General features: G+C 37.2%; 2 protein-coding genes across 2 annotated transcripts in view; both read left to right on the forward strand.

The window, feature by feature from the left end:
* The first annotated feature begins 5,013 nt into the window (after positions 1-5,013).
* LOC135077696 (NADH dehydrogenase [ubiquinone] flavoprotein 2, mitochondrial) lies at positions 5,014-9,685 on the forward strand. The gene is made up of 7 exons (XM_063972267.1): positions 5,014-5,138; positions 5,251-5,376; positions 6,788-6,978; positions 7,505-7,652; positions 8,184-8,243; positions 8,443-8,519; positions 9,520-9,685. The coding sequence occupies exons 1-7, from the start codon at positions 5,103-5,105 to the stop codon at positions 9,617-9,619; spliced, it is 738 nt and encodes a 245-aa protein (XP_063828337.1). The 5' UTR covers positions 5,014-5,102; the 3' UTR covers positions 9,620-9,685.
* Positions 9,686-14,636: 4,951 nt separating this feature from the next.
* The window catches only part of LOC135077739 (calcium-transporting ATPase type 2C member 1), a 66,378-nt gene continuing 54,473 nt past the window's right edge, over positions 14,637-26,541 (forward strand). The window contains exons 1-2 of the mRNA XM_063972315.1: positions 14,637-14,861; positions 21,268-21,381. Coding sequence (XP_063828385.1) covers positions 14,760-14,861; positions 21,268-21,381 — 216 coding nt within the window. The 5' untranslated portion in view covers positions 14,637-14,759. The remainder of the gene's footprint in view (positions 14,862-21,267; positions 21,382-26,541) is intronic.

Here is a 26,541-nt window from a genome sequence, read left to right on the forward strand (position 1 = left end):
GTTTGGTCTCACAAATCAACTTTATTGTAGAACTTTCTTCGAAGACGCCAATGACCAATGTCTACCAGTCTTTCTAAGTGACCAAATCTAACTTTTTGCGGCAAAGAATGCCAACAGGCGGCAAAAAGCATCGTGTAGCGACAATCAGATCGGTGACCGTTAGCGATCGCGCCCATTGTCCAGGGTTCGACTCTCGGGAGATCGCAGATACGTGGGCAATTACTTACGTGACCTGTAGAAGTAGAAATTAATTTTAGTCGTAACGGACATCTGTATGAAATTCAACAATAACTTTTCATTAACATCGATGCAATGGAAATGAGGCAAAACATGCAAAACTAATTTTTTATTTTGAAATAGTGACCATAATTTTTAAACGTTGAATTCTAGACATTTTAATAATTACATTAAAATGCAAGACTACTAAACCAAATACGGGCTTGATTTTATATCCGATTAAGGCTTTTTGGGCAATTAAGGGTTGTACCATCTTACTTTAACTTTAACAAAATGTCAAAAAGCTGTCAAACTCCATATAAAATACCAGTTATCGTTATAGTTACGGTAAAGTTAGGTAGTACAACTCAGCATAAAGATCGAGCTTCGAGCGTCAAACAAGCTTAACCTCAAACTGGGACTACCAACGCCATCTGTGATTCACTCGCCGAACCAAAAATGGCCGCAAGCGAAACACCTTTCATAATCATCTCAGTAATAAAAATCAATTACCAAATTGAGGCTTGTAATTTGTTGCTACTTACTTTAACGATAGCTTGTAGAGACGACCAAATGCGCTTATCGCGTGATGAAGCGTAGGTATATCTACGAGCATCCGAAGAAGCACAAATTGTATTCCTTTGCTGGATAAATAACTGATACGTAATAAAAGTTGTGGAACATATAAGCACGTGTTACACTATAGCAGTTACTAATGGACTAGCTCTAGTTACCGAACGTTGAAAACTGTGCCAAATTAATGTAATCTAGATTTCAGACATTGGTTTAATTAGCGTCATTGTTGATGCATCTCTATTCATTACAGTCGTTTGGTTTCGGGCACTGCCGATAGCATTTACAGTGGCCGATAAGAATATTTATCATTGCAAGCAGTAGTTATACATACTTAAAATACATTTCTAAATCACTGAATTTCATCAATCATACACCGACCTCCATTATTTCTATAGATAGACAATTTATAGTCGCTAAAGACTAGGTAGAGTTGAGTTTTTCATGAAAATTAGAAAAACTGTTCAAATTTTTAGTTTGTTTTGTTTAATGTGAAGTGATTTTAATTGGAATTATGATATTGACTGATGAAAGTAACAATTTAAGTGGCTGAAGGATTCGACCCCAGAACCTTAGATCGAAAGATGACAAATCTCTACCACTATTAGGACATACGCAAACATAACTAAATTCTACTTGTCTGAATCATACTCGTATTATAAATTTAAACTGAATTCTATAAAATATTTAAACAACATCTTTATGGAGCCCCAACCATCCGATGACAAAACTTTATTGCTTCGAGATTCCACAAATATTGTCTTGATTTTAATAATAAGTTCGCATAAACACAAACTCGTATGGTCACCGATGTAAATCCGATTCTGGGAACGTCTGTAGGTCGAATGCCTAGCGTCGTTAGTGGAACACTAAAAAACAAAAAGGTCGGTGTGACCCTATGACCCGTATTAAGAAACGATGCTCAAGTGAAAATCTATATTCAAGACTCAACATTCAGCGTGAACCCTATTCGCTTTACGACAGATATTCGATGAACTTTTTTTTTATTAAGGCTCCACCAACACATAAATCCATGAAGCTCTGAGCATGAGGACTGTTAGGGAGTGAGTTAAAGCTAACAGGAAAGAAATATAAAACGTGACTGGAAAATCACCCAAATGAGTTGGCTACCGCGTTGGCAACCATCAACTACACCATACGAGTGAATCGTCACGATATACTCGGTGACAGATGGTGAATGAGGAGTGTCCTGCTGGGGAGCTTCTTGGACATGTTAAAACTGTATGGAACAAATCTGCTTATAGTTTGGGACTGATAGCAGATGAGCGCAAAAAAAATTAGGAGGATCTGATCTTTATTATGACTACTTTCTTTAATGGCCTCAGGTGATCATTAAGATTCCTTAGTTACCTATCTCAAAGTTCAAGTATGTGATTCTCGGTGTAGTCTCATGGTTGAGTGTCGTTTCATAATACGGGCCCGTGTCTGCCGTTCGAAGTGGGCATGGGTAAGCTGATTTCATCGCTGATAACGTCAGGTCATTTTGTTTTTAATGTTTAAAAGAACTACCTAGCAACTCAGCTTATTGGATGATGTTTCTACGGGCACTAAAGATGAAACTTGTAACTTGTTACATACAACCAAACTCTTTCCTACATAGTTATACTTAAAAAGGGTTTGCACGATATTATCGCAGACAGGATTCGAACCGGCGCCGATCTCTCGAAAGGTGCCAGTTGACTAAAATCAGTGTGGCTCTTTTACCAATAAGTAGGTACTGCAAGAGGTCAAAACTTATTTCTAGCAAAATTCTTATATCTTTGTCTATTTTTTCTGCGCTATTGGTTTTGGTACAGAATCCGAACCTACTTGTCTTCAACAACGCTTTTACCAAAGTACCCGCAAAAAAGGCCCGCCAAAGCGAACAAATTCGTTACGGGTGGCGCGAAAATTGGTCCACTCATTCGTTCGGAAATTAGTTAACGGTATCCGGTGGCACCATTGATAAGGAATTAAATTTAAAGACAGCCGATCGCGAACGCCTATGATTACAAGGTAGATAGATGCAGTGACGTCATCTCTATTAAACTTCCTTGTGTCTAGGTAAGACTCGAGTCTGCCGCGTCCTTTTTAGTAAGCATCAGCTAGCACACCGCTATGGACCTCCTATCTAGGTATCCAGTTAGCGCCACTTACGAGGTCCTATACGACAGTGGCGCCAACTGGTGATAGCAAAATTGCAATGGTACTCAGAGCTTAGGTGAGTGCAAATAAAATGGTAGCACTCTGTATGTTTTGAGGTACCAGCCACCCTAGACAAGTGGTGAAACCTGACCGTATCCATTTCTAAATCGCTTTTCGGAGCGATTAAGTCACTCCATAGAAAGAAACGCTGGGGCGAAGTGATTTCGAAATCTAAACTGCCACGTGCCTCTTGTTTAGGGGGCCAGAAAAAAAAAGGATAACGAAGACCGGACACCTAAATACTAGTCAATTAAAATTAGTTATCGAAGGTATTCAAACTGTTGGAATTACTGTTTTCTGTGTCTCTTGTGGGACGCTAAAGAATTGGTGCTCTTAAAATGCGATGGTGTGAGATCGTTTTGATTGTGTTTTGGGTGCAAGAGACTGTTAGATCAACTGATCGGTCAGTTAGTCAAAGGGCCGTGTTGCAATTGTTCGATAGTTAATGAACTTCACGATGATAATCTTCTCTATCTTGATAACCTCAGCGTTACTGTGGCGACTTAATAACTTTAATAGACATTTAAAGCGATCTAGTGTATAAGTATTATTAACATAAACAGTTCCTATTCCTACCTACGTGTATAAAATATGCTAATTGCTTACCTAAGTTTTATTGATATAATGCCCATTTTCACCATCAATCCCTAATTTTTAAGTGACCCCCATGAAAACAAAATTCCTGATAAGTGTTACAATAGAGATCACTTAAAAATTAGGGATTGATGGTGAAAACGGGCATAATTTACTTAGGGACTCGAAAACGTCCATGCGACGAGTACAAATTTTTTTTTTTTTCAATCCACGAGATTCGAACCCGTAACTGCCGAAGTCGCCTTAGTCAGGTACACACCAGTCCAAAAGCTGAAACAGTTAAAATAAACACCACATTCTTGTAACCCATGTGTGACTGTAGCATTAGTGTAGGTACACATAATCGAAATTTAGAGCACGCTGGCCTATATGCAGCTATGTGGTCCATTTTTGGTGCAAGCGACGCGAATGGGTGCGGCAGTTGCCATGGCGACTGAGTCGTTGTTTTGCCGATCGGGCTTTGTCTACTCATTCATTTTGTCTTATTTTACTTTTTTCGCACGAAAATATAGGCACATGCACATGGCACAAGCAGACAATGCCTTTTTAGGCTCTATGTTTGCGTTGGGCTGAACTAAAAAGTAGATCTATGATGTAGGATAGCTTAGGTACTGATGGGTTTTTAAAATGTTTATTAGAAACGGAACGCTATTCTGCTTGAGAAAGTGCTAAATAATTAAAAAAAAATTAAGAAATACTTACTTATCTACCTAAAGTTTATGTTACATGTGCGATTACTTAGATCACTTGACGACTGTATTGTCATTGTTCCTTACTGCTCCACTTAAGAATTCTGAAAAGTTTTAATTTTATCGATTACATACTTGCATAAATTATTGTTAGCGATTATGTAATACTTGGTTAATTATCTAATTAACCTACCTACCATACAACTTAACAGATAGCTATAAAAAAGAGTAGGTAATTTACATTAATAAAGTAGTGTATATAGTATGTGCTTACTAAATTCATAATTTTTTCTTACACTGTAAGCTGTAACTGGAATGAACATAACTAAAAATAATTTATACAAATGGAACTAATATTACTGTAAAATAGTTAGTAATGGACTTCAAATACTTATCTATAATTTATTGAAAGCTAATAATTATTTTCAACCTGTCAGTAATATTTTTACAGCAAATTGCTAAACTGCAAAGTTTTTTCAAACTTTGGCGCTTTTTTATAACACGAAGTTAGCCACATTACGAAAATCGTTCGGAAAGTTCTACATGCATTTACTTACTCTACGTAATATCCATCTCAATGTGATTAAATTGACTTGTACGAGTATGTACCGTAATTAATTAGTATAAGTTATGAATGTGATTAAATTAATACAAAATATGGATAAAAGTGTGCAAAGTCCTAAAAATCTGTCTGTTGTGCACACATTTTCGTCCAGAAACAGCTGCCATCTGGTGAGCGGTCTGAAGTTACCAACAGGTCCGCTTGTTCGCGAACAGTGTTTCGCAATAACTTTTATAAAAATTACAAGAAAACAACAGTAAATCATGTTGTCCAGCCTCAGAACTGGAGTTCAGGGCTTGGTGCGTGTCCTAAAATATTGTGTGCAAGTGTTTAACTTTGTAAACAAACGGGTTATATAATAACAATTTGACACTTGCCCGATCATAACCAACTCGTAATGTTTGTTTCCAGTGGCGCACTACTTCCAGGGCCCTGCAGACCAGCTCGACCCTGCAGCATGACAGTCTTTTCGTCCACCGAGACACCCCTGAGGACAACCCTAACATACCGTTCGAGTTTACTCCACAGAACCAAAAGGTAACCTTCATTTGTTTTGATTAGTACAACATCCTTCTTTTTCGTTTGAATGGATCTTTTCTCAACCTTTTATCACGGCTTTTATGAATGTTATGTCATCTAATAACTTTACTGTGTGTACTAAAGATAATAAATAAGAATTTCGAGTATTACTCCAATGATAAATCCAATATTTTCTGTAGTAAAACCACTGTCTTTTCAACCGACTTCAAAAAAAGGAGGAGGTTCTCAATTCGACCCGTATGTTTTTTTTCTATGTTTGTTACGCGATAACTCCGCCAATTATGAACCGATTTGAACAAATCTTTTTTCGGCGTATAGGTAATACCTCAAGGGTGGTCCCATTTAAATTTAATAATAAAAATTTTATAAAAAAAAATAAAACCGACTCCAAAAAACCTACACTAAAACGTAGAAAAATAATTACTAATTACCTACTTATTTATTAGGACGAATTATTAATATTTATGTAGGTATACCATGATTGATACTTCTGGAGTCGGTGCCAAGATTATGAAACATGTAAAGTTTGCCTGCACCGACTCCAAAAGTATCAATCATGGTATACCTACATAAATATTAATAATTCGTCCTAATAAATAAGTAGGTAATTAGTAATTATTTTTCTACGTTTTAGTGTAGGTTTTTTGGAGTCGGTTTTATTTTTTTTTATAAAATTTTACTTATTTCTTGCTTTTTAGTTAACTAATTATTACCTTGATGTTACCACTGAAGGTAGGCAGTAGGTACACTGAGACCAAAAAAAATTGGTTCATAATCGGCGGAGATATTGCGTATAAAAAAGTTCATCCCCAATTTTCCACCCTTGGGGGTGAAATATTTTCTTCAAATTCGCATGAAACCACCCTTTTGATAATACCTATTCAACAAAAAAATAATCGTTCAAATTGGTTTATAATCGGCGGAGGTATTGCGTATAAAAAAGTTCATCCCCAATTTTCCACCCTTGGGGGTTGTTTTTTTTATTATTAAATTTAAATGGGACCACCCTTGAGGTATTACCTATACGCCGAAAAAAGATTTGTTTAAATCGGTTCATAATTGGCGGAGTTATCGCGTAACAAATATAGAAAAAAAAAAAAAAAAAAAAAAAAAAAAACATACGGGTCGAATTGAGAACCTCCTCCTTTTTTGAAGTCGGTTGAAAAAAACAACCCCCAAGGGTGGAAAATTGGGGATGAACTTTTTTATACGCAATATTTAGTTTTTTTTTGTGTTCACGCATTTTTATTGATTCATTAACATTGTTAAACTTTTTACTAAATAATTTTATTTGCTAAGATTTTTTTCAATGTATTATTATTCTAAGAACTATATTCTCACAGAATAACTCACTGTATTCTCACAGAAGTTGTCACAATGTTTAATTGTTTTTAACATAACTTTTCAGAGGGTGGAAGCACTCCTAGCAATTTATCCTGAAGGACACAAGAGAGGTGCCATGATTCCTCTACTAGACTTGGCCCAGCGTCAGGCAGGAGGCTGGCTGCCAATCTCTGCGATGCACAAAGTAGCGGAAGTCCTCAATTTACCTCGCATGAGAGTCTACGAAGTTGCTACATTCTACACCATGTTTATTAGGTAGTATTTTAGCTAGCAAGTTATTATATTTTTTTGTTTATGTTACGAAAATACTAATCCGGGCCCTCCACAAAATTTTGTTGGACACCCCTGTTCTAACTATTGAAATTTAAATATTTTTTTCTGAGTAACATCTCTTACTCTAGAGCCTCAGGTAACTAATCAGAGCTTTCCTGCTAAATAGTTTTACCTGCGTGATTCTGACCTGTCAACTGACTATTTGACTAATTTTATAAATAGCAATGGAGCCTAATATCACTAAAAATTTTTGTTGATTACTTAATGTATTTTGTTTGAATAATGAATGACTGAAAGAAATGATCAAAGGATTTCTACTTGTTATTAACAAGTCATAAACAGTTCTTAAATGATAGGAATAAAGTTAAACTATGCTACATACCTAAATAAAATACTTAATGTAGAATATAATTATTTTTGTAAAAAGATGGTTAGACTTACAGATAAAATAACCCAATTAGATTTTTTACAAAATATTGTAATAACATGCATATCAATCGTATTTCAGGAGACCAATAGGCAAATACCACGTACAAGTGTGCACCACCACCCCTTGTTGGCTGCGGGGCTCGGACGCTGTGCTGAACGCTATCAAAGAAGCAACTGGCTGTGAAGTGGGAGGCAACAGCCCTTGCGGAAAGTTCTCCATTTCTGAGGTAGATATCAGGGATGTTCTGGATATCTGTAACCGTAACCGAAACCGGTATAATATTATTCCTGATTATTCCTATATCCGTAACCGTATCCATAACCATCTAGTAGAAATCCATTTAGTAATAACTTTTGTTTAATCATATGAATAAGATCAAAAGCTATATTAAACTGCTGAAGCATTGGGGGAGGCCTATGTTCAGCAGTGGACGTCCTATGGCTGAGATGATGATGATGATGAACTATACATAGATCAGCATTGTAAGAGCTTCCAGTTCCAGAAAGGTTCTAGTCTGTTTTTTTTCATCTGAGTATTGAACAAAGGGCCTTATTTAAATGAAATGATGATGAAATTAAGTCTTAGACCACAGATATGTCCTTAAATGACACACAGAGAAATCTAACAATCTCAATCTATTGATGAAATAATAAATTATCATTATTTTAATTAAATTATTGTTATTCACACTCAACCATTATTTATACTAATTGCTTGTACAAATAATGTCATTATTTATTACTGTTGTTATTTACAGGTTGAATGTCTTGGAGCCTGTGTCAACGCACCAATGATTCAAGTTAATGATGACTATTATGTAAGTAATCAGTATTTATTGCATTTGTATTATACTCATGGAAATTGTTACCTTCCTTATTCACGATTGAGGCTTCACCAAGGCGATTTAAAACTCTATTTGAGTAAGAAGTTTTACTAAGATTTGGTAAAAAAAACATACAAGAAATCTTCAGGTCTCTTGGTTTTTGGAATTAAAAAGGACTAAATTAAATTTTCAGGAAGACCTGTCTGTTGAAGACACAAAGGAAATTATTGAAAAGCTAAAGAAAGACGAAAAACCATTACCGGGTCCCAGGTATGTATTTTTCTCTGTAAAAAAACTTTTTTTATGCTTTTATAGCATAAATTAAAATGTATGACTCGATCTAATTAAGACTATTGTTTTAACAAAACCGAATCGTAACTCTCACAAGATGGTTCATCATCATCATCATCTCAGCCATAGGACCTCCACTGCTGAACATAGCTCTCCCCCAATGCTTTCCATATTGCCTGGTTGGTTACAAGATGGTTAATGTTACCAAATAAGGCTGAGTTGCATCACCTTACTTTACTAATCGGTGTTTTTTTGTATGTAGTTTGACAGAATTTTGACGTTTGTTGCAACCCAGCCTAAGGCTGTTTTTTAAATGTAACAATAACAGTAATCGGTTCTTTTGTATGAAGTTTGACAGATTTTTGACGTTTGTTAAAGTTAAACTAAGATGGTGCAACCCAGCTGAAGTATTAAAAACATGACATGACCAGTAGGCCTATTCTGCGCGCCGCGATAAAATCGTTTATAACGCCACTTTATCGATTTTACGCGATAAGCCCATACATTTGTCGTCTAAAATCATCGATAAGATTTTATCACGGCGCGCGGCCTAGTCCGGCAGCACTACATTTTGACATGAATACATAACTTGAAAATTTCGACGGGGTAGCTAAGAGGTCAGAGCAGTCGCCCTCAAGTTATTAGAAACAATAGGGATGTTTCCTGGGTAAAAAAGCAAGAGTTTTTATTAGTCCGTCAGTTATCTTATCAAAAAGTATTCAACACGTCTTTTTCACTTTTTCATATAAAGCAAATATAAAGTTAAAAAAAAAGAAGCCCGTGACGTCAATAAGTGCTTAAAAGTGCAACACTTTGTGACGTCACGTGGAACTTTAACGCACTATAACTTTTTAATTATGTATTTGATTGACTATTAAAAATATACGTGTCCAATATTTTTTTGATATTAAAATTGTCGGACTAAAATAATATTTTTAGGAAACTAGCCTATTCTACAGTCGATTAAACCTTGTTACAGAAGCGGCAGGTTCGCATCCGAGCCTCTGGGAGGGCTCACGTCCCTCACGGAAGAACCCACGGGCCCCGGCTTCGGCGTACAAGACGCCCTGAAGGCCTAGGCAGATGTACATTGTTTTGTAATTTTATTTCATAGGTATTTAATAAATCATGTTAGATCAAATTGAGTAATACTTTTTTATTTGTAACAATTTTTTTGGTTTAGTCTGAGTATGATGGAATTTTTTAGTACTTTCATATACTCGTAGTTGTCTTGATACTTTATGGCCTGGGCGTTGGTGGAACCAAGGCTATTTTCCTATATCGTCACCGTCGTGGCAGAATTAAATAACTGACACTTTTGGCAAAAATCACTTTTTCCACTTTTTGTATAGTAGAAAGTGTTACCTATATTTTGGTCTTACTCTCGTGGCAATATCTATGATATTTCCAAAGATATCTTCAGTTTAGTGAAACTATTGACCATAAATTACAAACTCTGTTTGTTGTAAAATTTACCTGGCAAAACTGAATAAGTGACTTTATTTAATTCTGCCACAACTCACTGCAAAACATTGCTTCAAAATACTTGTACTAAGAAAGTCAATAAGTGACTTTATTTAATTCTGCCACAACTCAATCCGAAACATTGATTCAAAATACTCGTACAAATTGTGTTTTTGATTTATTTCATTTTTTGTAACATTACTTTAAATGTTACTTTTAATTTCAATGTTCATTACTCAGATGTTAAACCTTCATCATCATCATCATTTCAGCCATATAGGACGTCCACTGCCGAACATAGGCCTCCCCCAATGATTTCCAATATGACCGGCTGGTAGCGGTCTGCATCCAGTGCTTTCCTGCTACCTTTATGAAGTCCACGTTGTGCTTTTCGGTACGTGCCCTCCACTCCAGAACCTTGCTGCCCCATCGTCTGTCAGTTCTGCGTACTAATGTGCCCTGTCTCTTGTACAGAAAAACTGAGCATAGCCCTCTTCAAAGCACGCTGTGCAACTTGAGTGAGAGGCCGCGTTCCCGAGCCGTCATCAGTGGTAACACATACAGATTGTAGATTTTTGTCTTTAGGCACTGAGATATTTTGGACGAAAGGATGTTGTGTAGTTTCCCGAACGCTGCCCAGCCGAGTTGGATTCGACCTCTTTCTCTACCTAGCTGAAACGTTTGTCCGAGGTAGACATACTTGTCAACAATCTCAAGATTCGAGCTCCTAACCAACAAAAGCTTTCGACAAAAGCTTCGTTTTTCCATGTTGTTCACCCGAAGGCCTACCTTTTGGGAGAATAAGGTCTTCGAGCATTGTGCCGAGGTCTTCCAGTGATTTTGCCATGACCACACAATATCGTCGGCAAACCGAAGCTGAATGATGTACTCGTCGTTGATGTTTGTGCCGAATCCTTTCTATTCAAGGAGTTTGAAAGCGTCTTCCAATGCAGCGGTGAATAGTTTCGGAGATCCGGAGATATAACATCTCCCTCATGCCTCGCTGCAGAGGAATCGCCCTCGTACTCCACTCCTGTACTCGGACCAACATGGTGGCGTTTCTGTACAAGCACTTCAGCACCTCGATATGTACCGACACTTTTCAGAAACCGGCTTGTTCGGGAGGCTAGAAGTCATCGAACCTACGCGCGAGATCATTCGTGATAACTTTCGCAAACAGCTTGTAGACATGACTCAGAAGCGAGATGGGTCAGTAATTCTTCAGCAAGGTTTCATCCCCTTTCTTGAAGAAGAGTACCACCACGCTTTTGTTCCATGCCTCTGGCGTTGTTCCCTGGAGTAAGACGAAGTTAAATAGTCTCTGAAGGACCGAGGTTATCCCGTCATGACCCGGTGCCTTGTTGTTCTTTAGGTGTTTGAGAGCCATCCTAATCTCGTATAGGCTTATAATGCTGATATCCACAATATCTTCGTCGAGGTATATAGCTGTCCATAAAACTTTTCAATCTCACCCAGAACCTCGGCTTTTGTTGGCGTTACACCACCTTCCGCAGTCTTCAGCTAGCTTCGCCCAATAGAGTTGTCTCTAGCGAACACTTTCGAGCCTTGGTTCCGCTCTATCGCCTCTTTAATACAATTTGTATTAAAGTTGCGAACATCATGTCGCAAGGACTTCCATATCTGTCTATTGAGCTGCCGATGTGCTTTAGCGTCAACGGAGATTTGCAGTGACATTGAACGTCGTTCTGCCATGACGTTGAGGGTAAGGGATCCCTATGGATCCCTAGGGAGATATCCCTATTACAGTTTTATTGTTTTTGGATTATTTTAATTTTGATATTCATTTTGATGTTGGTTCTTTCAATTTAATTTCAATGTTATAGGAATCTGATGTTGATGGGTACCATACCAATTTGTTAAACATTTATAAGTATTTAATAAGTAGGTATATTCTAGTATTATTTAACAATTTTACAGATTTTGACTAAAATCGCATTAACAAAACAAATAAAACAAAATGAATAAATCAACATTTAGGTCAATAAAAGTGTGGCAAAATTAAACAAGTGTACTTATTCAATGGAAATATTCGTTTTTGTAATACCTTGGTTGTGGCAAAACTAAATAAGTGACATGCAAAAACTAAATAACTGCAACTTAGTTGTAAAATACGGTTGTGGCAAAACTAAATAATTACATTTTTATTTTTTTTATTTAAAATAATACAAAATAACGTCATCGAAGAATATTGATTTAATAAAGGTAAATTTGCTGTATAAAATATCAAAAGACCGACAGTAAAATATTTTTACCCTTAAAAGTTATCGCCATTTTTAACGAAAAAAATCACAAAAACGTGAATATCTCGCAACTTTGGTTTTGTCAGTTATTTAATTCTGCCACGACGGTGACGATATTTGACAGCTGCGGCGGCGCGGAGCGGAGAGGAGAAGTGGAAATAATGAAATCTGATTGGTTATTCAAAACACTTCTCCACTCGACTCCGTCTTGGTGGAAACCGGGCCTCAATCGTGTTTAGACTTTTGAGCGTTGTTATGAGAGTTTCGGAAATTAACTCATTTAACTATGCACAAAAAACTTAATAATTTAGCAATAAAACTTTATAGAACTACTCTTTTGACTAATTTACATAGACATCACAGGCGTAAAAAATACCCTGTCTGTGGTGTTGGAGCATTTGCTCCACACATGCAATGGAGATCGCAAGATGGCGCTTAACATGATAGAGGTTAATACATAATATTAGCACATGAAAAATAGTTAACATCTGTTTCAAACTATTAAAAAGGCAGAATACATCTGGGGGCACGGCAGTGCCCCCACCAAGTCGAGCAAAAAAGCGGCACGGCCGTACCATCCTTTTCTCGAAGCAATTCAGGCCATTTTCGACTGCTTATTCTTACAACCGTGTTCAACAGATAATGTAGGCAGCGTCGTGGGCATTATGTCTCGTTATCGCATGCCAATGATAAGCCAGCAAATAATATGCGTCAGGCTACACAACTGAGGTGGATACAGTAAACTCACTTGCATAAGTTTGTATTACAACGAGTAAGAGTGGAACTCGTAAAAGCGCCACCTGGTGGTAAGTGAAGTAACCACTATTGCCCATAAGCCCATATTGATCGTAAGTGGGAAAATAGAAACTATTAGGGCTAGTATTGCTATTCTCTAGAATAGTCTAGAAGATCTTTGTTACATTGTTTTATTTTCAGTGTTCGAAAATATCCGATATTTATGATATATCATAAGGATATTTTCGAACCCTGTTTATTTTACAAGTCAATTCCATAATAAAACCTAGGTATTGTCGCAAAGGATACCTATTTTGGATGCTTTTTAGGAGCCTTATTGAGGCATCAAATAGTATTAAGTACTTACTTATTTACTTAATAATAAAAAGTTATTTTTATACATTTAAAGAAGAGAAAAAAGAAGAAGTAAGTAGAAATATGTAAATAAAAAAATCTTTTTTGATTGCTCATAACTTGTTTTTTACTACGTATTTCATGTTAGTTCCTACTAGAAACATCGTGGAGTGGACCCACTGAAACAATATTTTATTATACAAAAATTATATTATCCTCATTCTGTAACTTACTAGTTCTAAAGCATACTTGCTTAAAATGAGTGAACCAAAGTGATTTGCGGTATTATGCCGCATTTAGTGTGTAATTTTGTGAATTTAAGACCTTAAATAGTTGAGTTATGTATTTAAAGTAGTCAAAAATGTTTTGGTTGTATTATTAATTCCTAAGTTAATGATAGTGAAAGGAATAGTGTGTGTGAACAAGTTTTACAAATGTTTCGCCGGAATTTTAAAAATAGTGATGGAAATAATGAATATACGCAAATTCCCATGTGGGAAGAAGCAGGCTCTACCTATGTTAACGTGAGTAAAGTATTCGTTGAATAATTTCATAGAGAACTCTATGAGTAATTTAACCAAAAGAAGTTTATGTGAGATGATGTGAATGGCAACGAGCAAGTGGTAGGTAAACATTGGATACTTATTAATTTTAATTATTTTTTTTAGTTTCTGCATAATCCAAGATTTTTAGAGTAGAAAAATATGGCTAGCTTTTAAATTTAATACTTTACATTACTAACCTTTTTTATTTAAATAATGATATTATGGTTGCCTTTGCTTTACAATAAAATTAAAAAAAGCTTACATTAAAAAAAGAGGTTAATCGTCACACGGTAAAAAAGCGCCATCTAGTTTTTTGTTCTTGTGATGTGTAAAATAACTACTTTCGCTTATACCTATAAAATGAAAAATATTATCTTTGTAATAATAATTATATAAACACTTTTAAATAACAGTTTAATGCTGCAACAATAACTTTTAATGCTGCATCTAAGTCATCTAACTGACATTTTCAGTTAATTAACAAAACTTTTCTTAGTTTGAAACTGTTAATTATTAAATGTGAATTTTGCAATTTACAATAGAAGTTAAAATCCAAATTTTTTTTGCATTTGGCTTTACCCTGCCGCGGCCGGTATCTGTCTTCTTACGTTATTTTAATTGTGTTTCAATTCAATGTAATAGATGTCGCTATCTAGTGCCGTGAAGTGAGCTTCCTCTTTGCACATGTCAAACGTCAACCAGTTGTCATTGTTTGTTTGCTGATGACATTGACAGTTAGTCGGCCAGCCAGCCACAAAAACGAGTCAGTCAGTGAATTTTCTTGCGCTGGTGTTTCGTGTTGTCTTCTCGGTGCACAAAAATGTCTTTCAAGGCTTAAGCTTTAAAGCTTCGTGTGAACAATGAAAAGTAGTCCCACGCGCAAATATGAGAATTTCTCCAACGACCACCAAGGGAAAGAAACGGACAAGTATTCGCTAGACAGCCAAGACACCGCAAGTGTGGTTAGTCATTTGTACAAATTATTGATTTTGTTTGTGTACCATTTAAAGTTATTGATTTGCTCGATTGTTAATAGTTAATGAAGGTAAGTAAGATGAGTAGCGGTCTTTTGGTGTAGCGATGAACAGGTTTGTATTAGTATTTTGCGTCTACAGGAGGGCTTGGCAGAATTACTTTATTTTGAAGCTATGTCGACCTAGATCTTTCTATCATGATTAGGGTGTCGAGTGCGATACGTTGGTGCTGGAAAGTGCGTTTTGGTGCTAATTAGAATGCTGACTGGGCAGATCTCTTGTTGTACAGGTCATACATAAAATAGGCTTCAGGTCCATTCACTTTCTCTACGCCATACCTCGTGAATCCGCGTGCTAGCACTTTTACCGCGTATGTAGTAATTAAACTTTTACTTATTGAATCTAGTTATTGCAATGATCTTATAATTCACTGACTTTTGATTCAATAGTTGCATTTTTATTTGTTGTACATTGCAGTTATTGATTGTGGGTCATTTCTTTGGAAATTTTGTTACCTACCTATAATTTTAAGTTATATTTGAAGACCAACATCCTGAGGTGGGCATTAGAGCATTCCGGGGTGGGCACTTCCCATCTGGCCCCCCGCTGAATATGCATGGCTATCATACACAATGACAAGAAATATTATCTTATGGATCCTGAAGCCTGGACATATCTAAAATGCAACATACTAAATTTCTAGTATTAAAAGGATCTTTGTTATGCTTTGTGATAATCTTCTAGAGCAGTTGATGGTTTTTTTTTGCAATTTTCACTTTATTATGCACATATTGGCATGTAAAATGCAATAGGTTAGCACCAGCTCCTGGTATGTAAGTTTACACCAGGACCTCTTTAGTAAGTTTTCTCTCTATCAGAGTGTACACCAGGAGGATACCCTCATTAGCAAGTTTTCTGTCTTCTTTGTTTATTCTGAACCTGCTGGTATTCTGCCATGATAGCAAGTAATCATTATGTTTATATCAGTTTTGTTGTTATCTCTGAAAATTCAACAGGAAAGATGTTGCTTCTTGAGGTTCCTGTCTTCCTTCTCTCACAGTTATTGTAAAATAAATAATTTATAATAACATTAAACTGTTTGCCATAGCTCCATTCTATTGTCTTTCATGGGAATATCTCCTGAAAGTGAAATTTATTCATTAATGTTAATGTGATAACTGGAAATGCTCACTCTTGCTCATAGATTTTACATTATGAATTGTAATCAGAATAATACATATAACATAACTGATTCATTATGCCTTCAATCCTTGGAAAATCAACATTTGGAAAATATGTGCCATGTTATATGGTCACTTTAACTATTTTAAGTAAGTTTTCATTTTACTTACCCAAAACTTACTCCTGTTATTTGACTTCTGATATCATTGACAAAAATAGCTTGATTATTCAAAATGTTTTAGATGTACCTATCTTAACTAAATTTATATTTATTTGTAATAAACTTAACTACTGTTTATTAGTAGATTTATTACTGACAGGATTATATTTTCAATATTCTTTTAAAATAATCCATGCTTAAGTGCTCATACTGAGTGATAAAAATCAATGTATCATTGTAATTCAATATTATTGTGATAAAAGAGAGAAAATAGCACTTTTGTTTGTCAAAGATAATATCACATATTACTTTGATGTTTATTTAAAGAATATCTTATCAATAGAAATGGTGTCAGTTTTTAAATGCAGATTAAAATCAGACTTTTTTAATTAAGGTAAACATAAGATTACAAAATCTTTACTAAAAATGTATGTGGCACAATCACGTTTCATTTAATCTCATAAAAAATGAAATAAACTTTTAGGGGTCACTTAGAAACTTGGTAAAAATAAAAAAACTGTCAAATAAATACATTTTAAAGAATGAAATTATAAATTAGGTAATTCATTGTTTTAGGAAAATATAATAAAATTAAAAGCATTGTGAACATTTCACAAATTACTTTTTTGTGGTATCTACACATTTTGTGTCAACATAATTTTTGTTTAGCTCACAACATCATTAGTAATCATGTGATGTGGTCATAATCTACGGAACCAAAGGGTCCGCTACGCATTATTATATCTCGCGCTTGACCGGTTTTCTATACCTTACTAATTTTCGTCTAGTATGTTCCAATAGTTCGGCCTTCATTAGCTGTGACTAAAGACCACGTCAAAATCTCCCTTGTTTCTAATTTATTTTAACATAAACTAAGTTGGTTGACAAATTCAGTTACTGCTTGGACTTCATAAAGTGTTAAAGAACCAGTTAGTATTGTGTAAAATTTGATGGAAAAGTTTATAGAAAAGATATTTCAAACATCTGAATACTTTTTAAGTGAGTGTAAAGTTTTAAATTCAACAGACTAATGTTTATTGATATTTTTAGAGTTTCATAATTTTTCAAATCACTTCAAACAAAGTAAGTGGGCCTTGTGCCATTTTATTAGTTTACAAAAAGAAAAGAAAACTTAGCCAGTTGAGTGTCTTGCTTTTCACATGCAGATAATGTCCGATTTTATTGGCCTTAGAAAAATTCAATTACGCGCACGATAAGCGCTTATTCTAAACTTGATTCAAGCTTAAAATGGCTTTAAGTTTGAATTGGGTTTAAAGCTTCGTTTTATAATACGAGCGCTAATCTCATGTAAGCGAACTTTCGGTGTTCTTTCTTGTGAGAAAATAGATTTTGCCTGCGGCTTCGCCCGCCTGAAATTTTGTTTGTCAAGGTCGTTACATAAATTAAAGCCGATATGTTATTATGACGTATAATACTGCGAAGTTTCATCAAATTCTGTCCAGTAGTTTTTGCGTGAAAGAGTAACAAACATCCACAGACTTTCGCGTTTATATTTCGCCTTAGTAGGATGAACATTAATAATTTAATAACTTTATTAACACTCATTATAACTTTAATTAAGCAGCATCTTTTAGAAGTGGCGTCTTTTGATTGACTGGTTGAATTGAGTGGTCTTTTATATGACACAAAAGTTTCATACATGTACTATGAATTGAAAAGTAAATTCATTCTTGAAATAAAACAGCTGTTTTCTCGCCAATGACAATACAATTTGTAGCAGTGAAGAGTGGAGCAGACTTAGAATTAATTTGCACAGTTTATATCAATTATCGTTCAGTTGTTTTTGCAACGCGCGCTCGGGCACGCGTGCGGTGCGCGTTCACGCGTGCTTGTAGTGATAGTGCGCTGTTTGCAATGTAAGAATTACTATTTTTATATGTTTTTTTAAGAGTAAGTGGGTGGTGGTCTAATCGTTTGTAATTAATAACTTCAATTTGCGAATAAACAATAGGGTTTTAATAGTGATCTCGCCGAACTGTCGCAGATGGGATCCGAATTTAATTGCCTTTGATTAATACATGAATACTTACAGTGAATCTAAATCTTGTATTTATAGACAGGCTGAAACCACAGAATACTGAGAGGATTTTATGCTCTATATCTGTAACTAGCGGCCGCCCGCGACTTCGTACGCGTGGATCCCGTTTTACCCCCCTTAGGGGTGGATTTTCGTAAAATCCTTTCTTAGCGGATGCCTACGTCACCTACGTCATAACATCTACCTGCATGCCAAATTTCAGCCCGATCCGTCCAGTGGTTTGGGCTGTGCGTTGATAGCTCACTATATCAGTCAGTCAGTCAGTAACTTTGAGTTAATATTTGGATAAAAAGTTACACACGCTTGAACAATAGTTTGTAATGACATTCCCAAACGTCACCTCAAACTAGTTTTTAACGCGTGTAACTATAATTTTTAGGTAGTTAATATTCTAACCACCGAGCGACAAAGGGATTATACTGGTACTAGATAGGTGAGGCCCTCCCAAAAGGTTCCCTTCAGACTCCAACTTGCATTCTCAGCGTTCTAGGTCGAGTGCACATTGTGATGGCTCAAGTGTCGGAAGCTTATATCGCCTCGTAGTAGTTGATGCTGCAAAACACGAGTGCTTCTGAAGTCTTTGCCAGGACTTGAATTCAGCGTGTACACTAGCTTAATACGGTCATACTTGTATTTGAGACGAGGCTTAGCCTAAAGCCGAACGGCCACCGTCGGCTAAACTAAGTTAGTTTAACTTAGCTTGCATAGTTGAGCCAGTTTTTCATTTCATTTTGCGGTGGACGCACATGTATGAAAAGCTGGCTCAACTATGCGAGCTAAACTAAACTAACTTAGTTTAGCCGGCGGTGGACGTTCGGCTTAAGTGTAGTACTTACTTATTCTGTGGCTTTGCCCGAAGTAGCCCACATGGCGAAGGAATGAACTACAGAAAGTTAACCACTTGTCACGCGATCGCATATGCGGCAGTAAAATCTAAATTCTGGAGCACTAATATGCATTTTCATACTTGACGAATAATGAGTTTTCCATACATAGTTTCTTTTCATATTTAACACATAATCTCTATGTACGATCACAGAATAACCATAAATAACAGTGTATCGAGTAGGTAGAGTCAGTGTCAAATAGTTTGTGACTCTCAAAGTGGCCAATAATTTTACAAGACGTTTTGCGACCTTATTGACTACTTTGGGTGTCACCCTAGTTTGCGACAAAAATCATAGTCTGATGTGCTATTGACTATTGACTGTAAAATAACCAGATAACGTTATAGCATACGTATATCGTTATTTTCAAAGTGATTTACAGCCTTCTCTCACGCTCGCTCCAATTAAAGGATCATCCGTTACAGTTCCTTAGGGAATTATATCATCCGTTTACATATTCAGCTGGTATTGCTAAAAAAAGTTTTCAACGTCAAACGTTTTAGGACTTTTAGGGTAATTTCCAAACTCAGATTAATCACGGCAAAGTTGAGCTTTTTTCAAATGGAAAATTTCATCTTTGTGGCGTATATCAGTTCTATTCTCCAGTACTTTCGACGTACATAGTTCGTGACATTCCCAAGTAGCCAAAAAGATCGCAACGGGTTTATGTTTTGCCCAATTTTTTGGTCACTGGGTATCACGATGCCACTGACTGTACTTATGAATATTATTAAGTCACTTATTTTTAAGTAAAATGAAGTACGTACTAGCAGTACTAGTCATATAGGAATTCGGCAACGCGTGTTACTCAGTCATGTATTGTAACTACCTACTTTACCCATATGAAGTCATCACAATGAATATTATATAGTAATGACATTTTTAATATTTAAACAAGGAAAATCGCTCTACCGCATAATACAAATTCATCGCGCTCTCATGGAAGGTGGGAAAGTTATCATAATATGTTTAATAGTGATGTTTTATAACTCTTCAAAGATCGTGTGGATGTTCAGGCGAAATATGAAACTAAATCTCTAGATTAAGCTAGAATAGTGTTAAGTTTCAATGACAGGTTGCGATAATAATCAGAAGACAATGAATAATGAGTTGCATTTCTAATTCGACATAGAAAATTGCAACGTTCCACAGCTGTTCACGCTAGTTGTTACTGGCAACATTATGTACAGTCTCGGACTATACACTTTTGTTGCAAAATCGCTCCTGTTACAACTACATAAAGACTCCAGTGACCAGCATGATGTGTGTACATGATTTTTATTATGTAACCGATTGTATAAAATGCGAGGTAATTTTGCGTGCAGTCCACAATCATGACACGATGCGTTTTGCCCAGGCTGTTATTTCGCTGTAAAAATTGTTTTTTTACTTTGTAGCTTTTTTGTTCATGACAGTATAGAATGACTTATAGATGTTGTATCGATCTCATAATACTTACCTGTTGGTTCCATAAATTGTACTTGAAGCTTTGTAGGTAGAAATAACAGCCTAGATATGTATTTTAATTAGACCAGGTAAACTAGGTAAGGTATATGATAAAGAACAGTCGACTGGTAGTAAGATAGAGTCACGTATATCATAAGCTTGAATATGTAATAGAATTGGAACTTCCGTTTCATAAGCAAGTCTATCACATTGGTCCTTTGAGCCGGATCTAAGGAATCGCATCTTCACCAGGTCTTTTGTCTTTTTTATGAGATACTAGCTTTCTGCCCGCGACTTCGTCCTCGTGGAATTTTGTCTGTCACAGAAAACCTTTAACGCGCGCGTCCCTGTTTCAAAAACCGGGATAAAAACTATCGTATGTCCTTTCTCGGGACTCAAATTATCTCTATGCTAAATTTCATCAAAATCGGTTCATTGGTTTAGGCGTGAAAGCAAGACAGACAGATAGAGTTACGTTCTATACTAATATTATAAATGCGAAAGTATTTTTTGAAACAGGGACGAGTGCGACAATGTTTTTCTGTGACAGACAAAATTCAACGCGGGCGAAGCCTCGGGCGGAAAGCTAGTAATATTAGTATAGATAAAAATAATTATTTTCTGCTTTGTGTAATATATTCTATGTATCTCTTGTTGCAGCACTCCAATACGGAAGAGGGGGGTGGGGGGCGGCGCGCGACGGGCGACGCGTCGGCCGGCGCGGGCGACATGTGGCTCAGCGCCGTCGAGAGTTCCATCCTCACCTGGGAGGAGGTGAGCTGTTTTGAACCTTGTTATAATAGGCTAAAGGGCACATTGCAACGGCAGCTGCCACTTGAACTTGACTCCGAGGGATTGGGTTCCTCGCGAAGTTACATAGGACTTAGAAGTGTGTGGATATGCGCTTCGAACTTCAACTTACTCGATGACTTCGTCAAAGTGCCGAGGCGAGTAGTGTAGTTGAAGTATTAGACTAGCCTCATGCCTCAGTTCCATCCTCACCTGGGAGGAGGTGAGCTATTTTGAAGTGCACATTGCAATGGCAGCTGCCACTTGAACTTGACTCCAAGTCCAGTCCAGTCCAGTCTGGGTTTCATGAGTGTGTGAATATTAGTAGGTTCGAACTTTGGGTAACTTCCTCGATGGCTTCGTCAAAGCGTTGAAGCGAGTAGTGTAGTGAAGTATGGCTAGTCTAATACTTCACTACACTACTCGCTTCAACGCTTTGACGAAGCCATCACAGCTCAGTTTCATCCTCACCTGGGAAGAGGTAGGCTATTTTTATATACGCCCTGGCTTCACTCGGGTGCAGCAAATGTAGAACTAACTTAAAAAATATCTGAACGAGCTTTCGCTCCACCCTAGATCGCATCTGCATCACTCCCGGCGGCAAGGATGTGCATCTAATCTAAACCTTCCTCTGATATCACTATCTATTGATGACCACCATATCAAAATCCGTTACTTGTGTAAGATCGTTCAGATTCAGGAACACTTATGACGGCAGAGACTTCAAACTTCTTGACTAAACGCTTAAAAAAATTTCGGTAAAATCGTAGATCGTTCAGATTCAGGAACACTTTATGTCGGCAGAGACTTCAAACTTCTTGACTAAACGCTTAAAAAAAATTCGGTAAAATCGTAGATACGTCAGTGAAATCAATAAGCATATAAAATGTCTAAAATCAAAATGTCTAAAATCAATAAGCTTTTGTCATAAAACACAATTTAATTTTAGCCCATCAATGATACATTTTTTATCAAGCTGACTTATCTAGATGACTGAAAGAATTGATCATTACGATATTATATTGCCAACAATTGATGGCGCGGCGTGACGCCATGTTTGATCGATGTCAACGAACGTACCAATTAACTTTGAAGACTAGTTGGAGCACACAGCTTTGCCCGCATTTGGCATAAACTTATCACCAAGGAAGATTGACGTTCTTGTTTAATAGTAGCATAATAACAATCATGAATAACATTTCGAACCATTTTCCAAAGAACAATTATGTAGATTTCGAAATAATCCCATATACACGCACAAGAAACTAGTTTTAAATCCTATTAGAGAAAAATTGTCAATGACATTTTATTTTACTAAACACAATAAAATTGTGCCCTTATCATTAAAGGTAATTTGAAGTACTTTTCTCTTTTTAATTCATCATAAAATACTACGTACTACCGATCGTATGACTTATTGAAGTTAATGGTTATGTCCAAAAAAGAGTTAACCGGGATTCGCACCCGCACAGCAAGCGTTGAAAACTGACAAACCACCAGCCTAAAATGTCCATCAGTAATCGATATGGGAAAAATTCCGTAAACATACCATAGCGATTTACTACGCTTCATGTATTTTTATTGTTATGAATCATTTACCAAACAGTATCAAGTCAACACGCGTGACGCGTGACAAAATTGTAATCAATGCCACGGGATAAGCAATCACATGCATGATTTTAGATGTGACGGTTTGTTTTCTGCTTTTTATTATATTTTTTTTATTTATGTTGTCGGCGCTCTATACTCGGGTAGCAGGGTTCGTAGGTTCTTATAAATAAAAGTTCATATAGACTGGTAAGACGGTAACTGTATTGTGTAAGCGCGAGGATGGGCCTTCAAGGCGTCCGACCGGTACCGAGGTTGCGTACTGACTGACTAAACTCAACATTGGTTTTTCTCTCGACGGTCGGCGGCCTTTTCAGGTAACAATCGTAAAACAAAGTGAAAATAACACGAAGATACAAACAAAACAATTAGCATGAAACACATGGCAAAGGTTGGTACAAACATAATACAAAGTAAACAACAAACAATAGAAAGACATTACAAAGGTTGATGTTGCTTGATACACAGACACCTGCAATAATTGCATAGATCAACAATGGACCACATGTTACATCGGCGAAACACTAAAAAGATTTGAGTTAAACATTCCGACAATAAAATCCTAAAATTGCAGGTGCGTGAGAAACTAAAGTTACCATGCTCTAAAATTAACACGCTATAACTAAGAAAGCATTTACATCTTAAGTTTGTACAAGAAGTATTACAATTAAGTATATTTTAATTAATTGGTATGAGGCGTAAGTGGGACGTAGTCGCCACAGTACCCCCCTACCAGTGATTTAGATCACGAGAACAAAAGAGAACAAAAACAACAATCGCGATAAGTAAACTACAAGTGATCTAAATAACAAAATTACAAAAAAGAAGTTATAATTACGTTTGATTATCACAAGCCTGCTTGGTAGTAGTCTGGAAAACGAACGCGTCTACCAGAACGGCGAGGGAAGTCCGGTTCGATAAAGCTGCAGATGGAGAACCTGAATTAACATTGGAACCGGTAGATTGACCTAGACCACTTTCAAGAGTTACCTCCAATGGTATACTGCTGTCAGGATGGTTGTTTGGATGGTGTTCTGCATCTCTCAGAATATAGGCAGGTTTCAGTCTTTCGATCGATACCGTGACTTCGCGTCCACGTATATCGAGTACGAACGTTTTGTTTGTCCTGCTTATTACCTTATATGGCCCTTCGTAGGGCTGTTGCAGAGGAGCTTTAACAGCGTCATTCCTTACAAATACATGACTGGACGACAGCAAATCTTTGAAACAGAAAGTACTCTTAATGCCATGGCGCGTGCCGTCGATTGGCTGTAACTTATTAAACTGCTGTCGTAGATGGTTGACGTAATCGCTAGGCACTGGGTTGGGCGTAACACTCTTACACAAAAACTCACCTGGGAGGCGCAAGCTCTGTCCGTATAGAAGTTCAGCAGATGTAGCTTGTAAATCCTCCTTCCAGGATGCCCTAATGCCTAACAATACTGTTGGTAATACCCGCGTCCAACTCTCGTTAGCTGAGGTATGACACTTAATTGCGCTTTTAAGTTGCCGATGAAAGCGTTCTACCATACCATTTGAGGACGGATGATAAGCAGTGGTGCGTAGGTGGTTCGAACCTAGTAGAGCGTTTAGATCTCTAAATAGGTGCGACTCAAACTGCCTGCCTTGGTCCGTTGTGATTCCGCTTGGAATGCCGAAACGTGCAATCCAATTTGAATAGAACGCGCGTGCTACTGTTTCTGCCTCTTGGTTGGGTATCGGTATCGCCTCAGGCCATCTTGAAAAGCGGTCGACGCACGTGAGACAGTATCGATATCCCTCAGAGTAAGGCATAACGATAATGTCCAAATGAACGTGGTCAAACCGAGAAGATGGTGGTGCGAAAGTGCCAGGAAGAGTGATAACGTGTCGTGACACTTTAGAACGCTGGCAACCCAAGCACGCTCTCGTCCACTTTTTGCAGTCAGAATTCATTGAGGGCCATACGAATTGTTGTGAAACGAGTTTCGTCGTAGCACGTGCCCCGGGGTGTGAATTCTGATGAAGTATGTTAAACGCTACCTTTCTGAAAGGCTCTGTAAGGTAGGGTCTGGCGCGTTGAGTTGATACATCGCAATAGACTGGTGTGTCGCTATCTGGCCAACTAAGAAGTCGTAATTGCAATGACGAGTTATTTGAATCTAACAACGACTTAAGATGAGTGTCATTTTCCTGTGACTTCGCAAGAGATTCCCAATCAAGGCCTTTACGAACGCTCTCTATACGCGAAAGTGCGTCGGCTGGCACGTTGTCTTCCCCACTCACATGACGTATGTCTGTTGAGAATTGACCTATTAAATCCAGGTATCTAAACTGCCTGGGTGAACATTGTTGCTCTTTTTTACTAAATGCATAGGTTATCGGCTTATGGTCAGTAAAAATTACAAACTGTCGTGCTTCAACATAATGCCTAAAATGTTTGACTGCAGCATAGATAGCGAATAGTTCGCGGTCGTACGCTGAGTACTTTTGTTCGGCCGTAGTAAGTTTTTTAGAAAAGAATGCGATAGGGTGCCAATCGTTACCTACTTTTTGTTGCAGAGCTGCTCCAATGCTATTGTTTGATGCGTCACAAAAGAGGCCTAACTCGGCGTCGTCCCGAGGATGGGCTAACAAAGCTGCCTGTGCTAGACTCTCCTTACAAACATCGAAATCTTTTCTCGCCTGATCCGTCCACGCAATTGGAGTTTTACCTTTTATGTTACCATGCAGCAGCTCGTTAAGACTAGATTGGCTAGCGGCTGCGTTAGGTATGCACCTTCTATAAAAGTTTAGCATACCTAGGAACCGTCGTAGCTGCTTTGCTGTGGTCGGAAGTGGGTACGTCCGTATTGCTTCAACCTTTTCAGGGAGCGGACGAGTACCGTCGGCTGACACTACATAACCTAGGAATTCGATCTCTGATTGGCCAAATACACATTTCTTAGGATTAATCACTACACCATATTTTCTTAACCTATTAAATACTGTCTCTAAGTGTTTTAAATGTTCATTTTCGTCACTGGATGCAATTAAAATATCGTCTATGTAACAGTAGCAAAAGTCTAATTCACTTAACACTTCGTCCATAAACCGCTGAAACGTTTGAGCTGCGTTGCGCAAGCCGAACGTCATGAACTTGAACTCGAATAAACCGAACGGCGTTGTGATAGCAGTCTTTGGAATGTCTTCTTCAGCGATAGGGATTTGATTGAATGCACGCACTAGATCTAATTTTGAGAACACTTTACTACCACTTAAACACTGTGCGAAGTCTTGAATGTGACGCACTGGATACTGATCGGGCACTGTTCTTGCATTCAGAGCTCGGTAGTCACCGCATGGACGATGTTTTTCTTCAGTCTCCTTTTCACTTCCGGGAATCGGTGATGAACTGGATTCTGGCGTGGAGGATGTGGTCGTCTTGGTTACCATAACTAACGGCGCTGCCCACGGGCTTTTCGATGGACGAGCGATGCCAAGTTTTACCATCGAATCAAACTCTTTCTTGGCAGCTCTAAGACGATCGGGAGCGAGCCTTCGTGGTTTGAGTGCTAC

Source organism: Ostrinia nubilalis, chromosome 13, assembly GCF_963855985.1.
Source record: "Ostrinia nubilalis chromosome 13, ilOstNubi1.1, whole genome shotgun sequence".
In the NCBI taxonomy this organism is placed as follows: Eukaryota; Metazoa; Arthropoda; class Insecta; order Lepidoptera; family Crambidae; genus Ostrinia; species Ostrinia nubilalis.

What these genes read in the sequence shown, in the direction of transcription:
- LOC135077696 (XM_063972267.1), top strand. Translation starts at nt 5,103, where the DNA reads ATGTTGTCCAGCCTCAGAACTGGAGTTCAGGGCTTG. An exon ending in GAACTGGAGTTCAGGGCTTG is followed by an intron (nt 5,139 to 5,250) that starts GTGCGTGTCCTA and finishes GTTTGTTTCCAG; the next exon opens with TGGCGCACTACTTCCAGGGC. An exon ending in GAAAGTTCTCCATTTCTGAG is followed by an intron (nt 7,653 to 8,183) that starts GTAGATATCAGG and finishes TGTTATTTACAG; the next exon opens with GTTGAATGTCTTGGAGCCTG.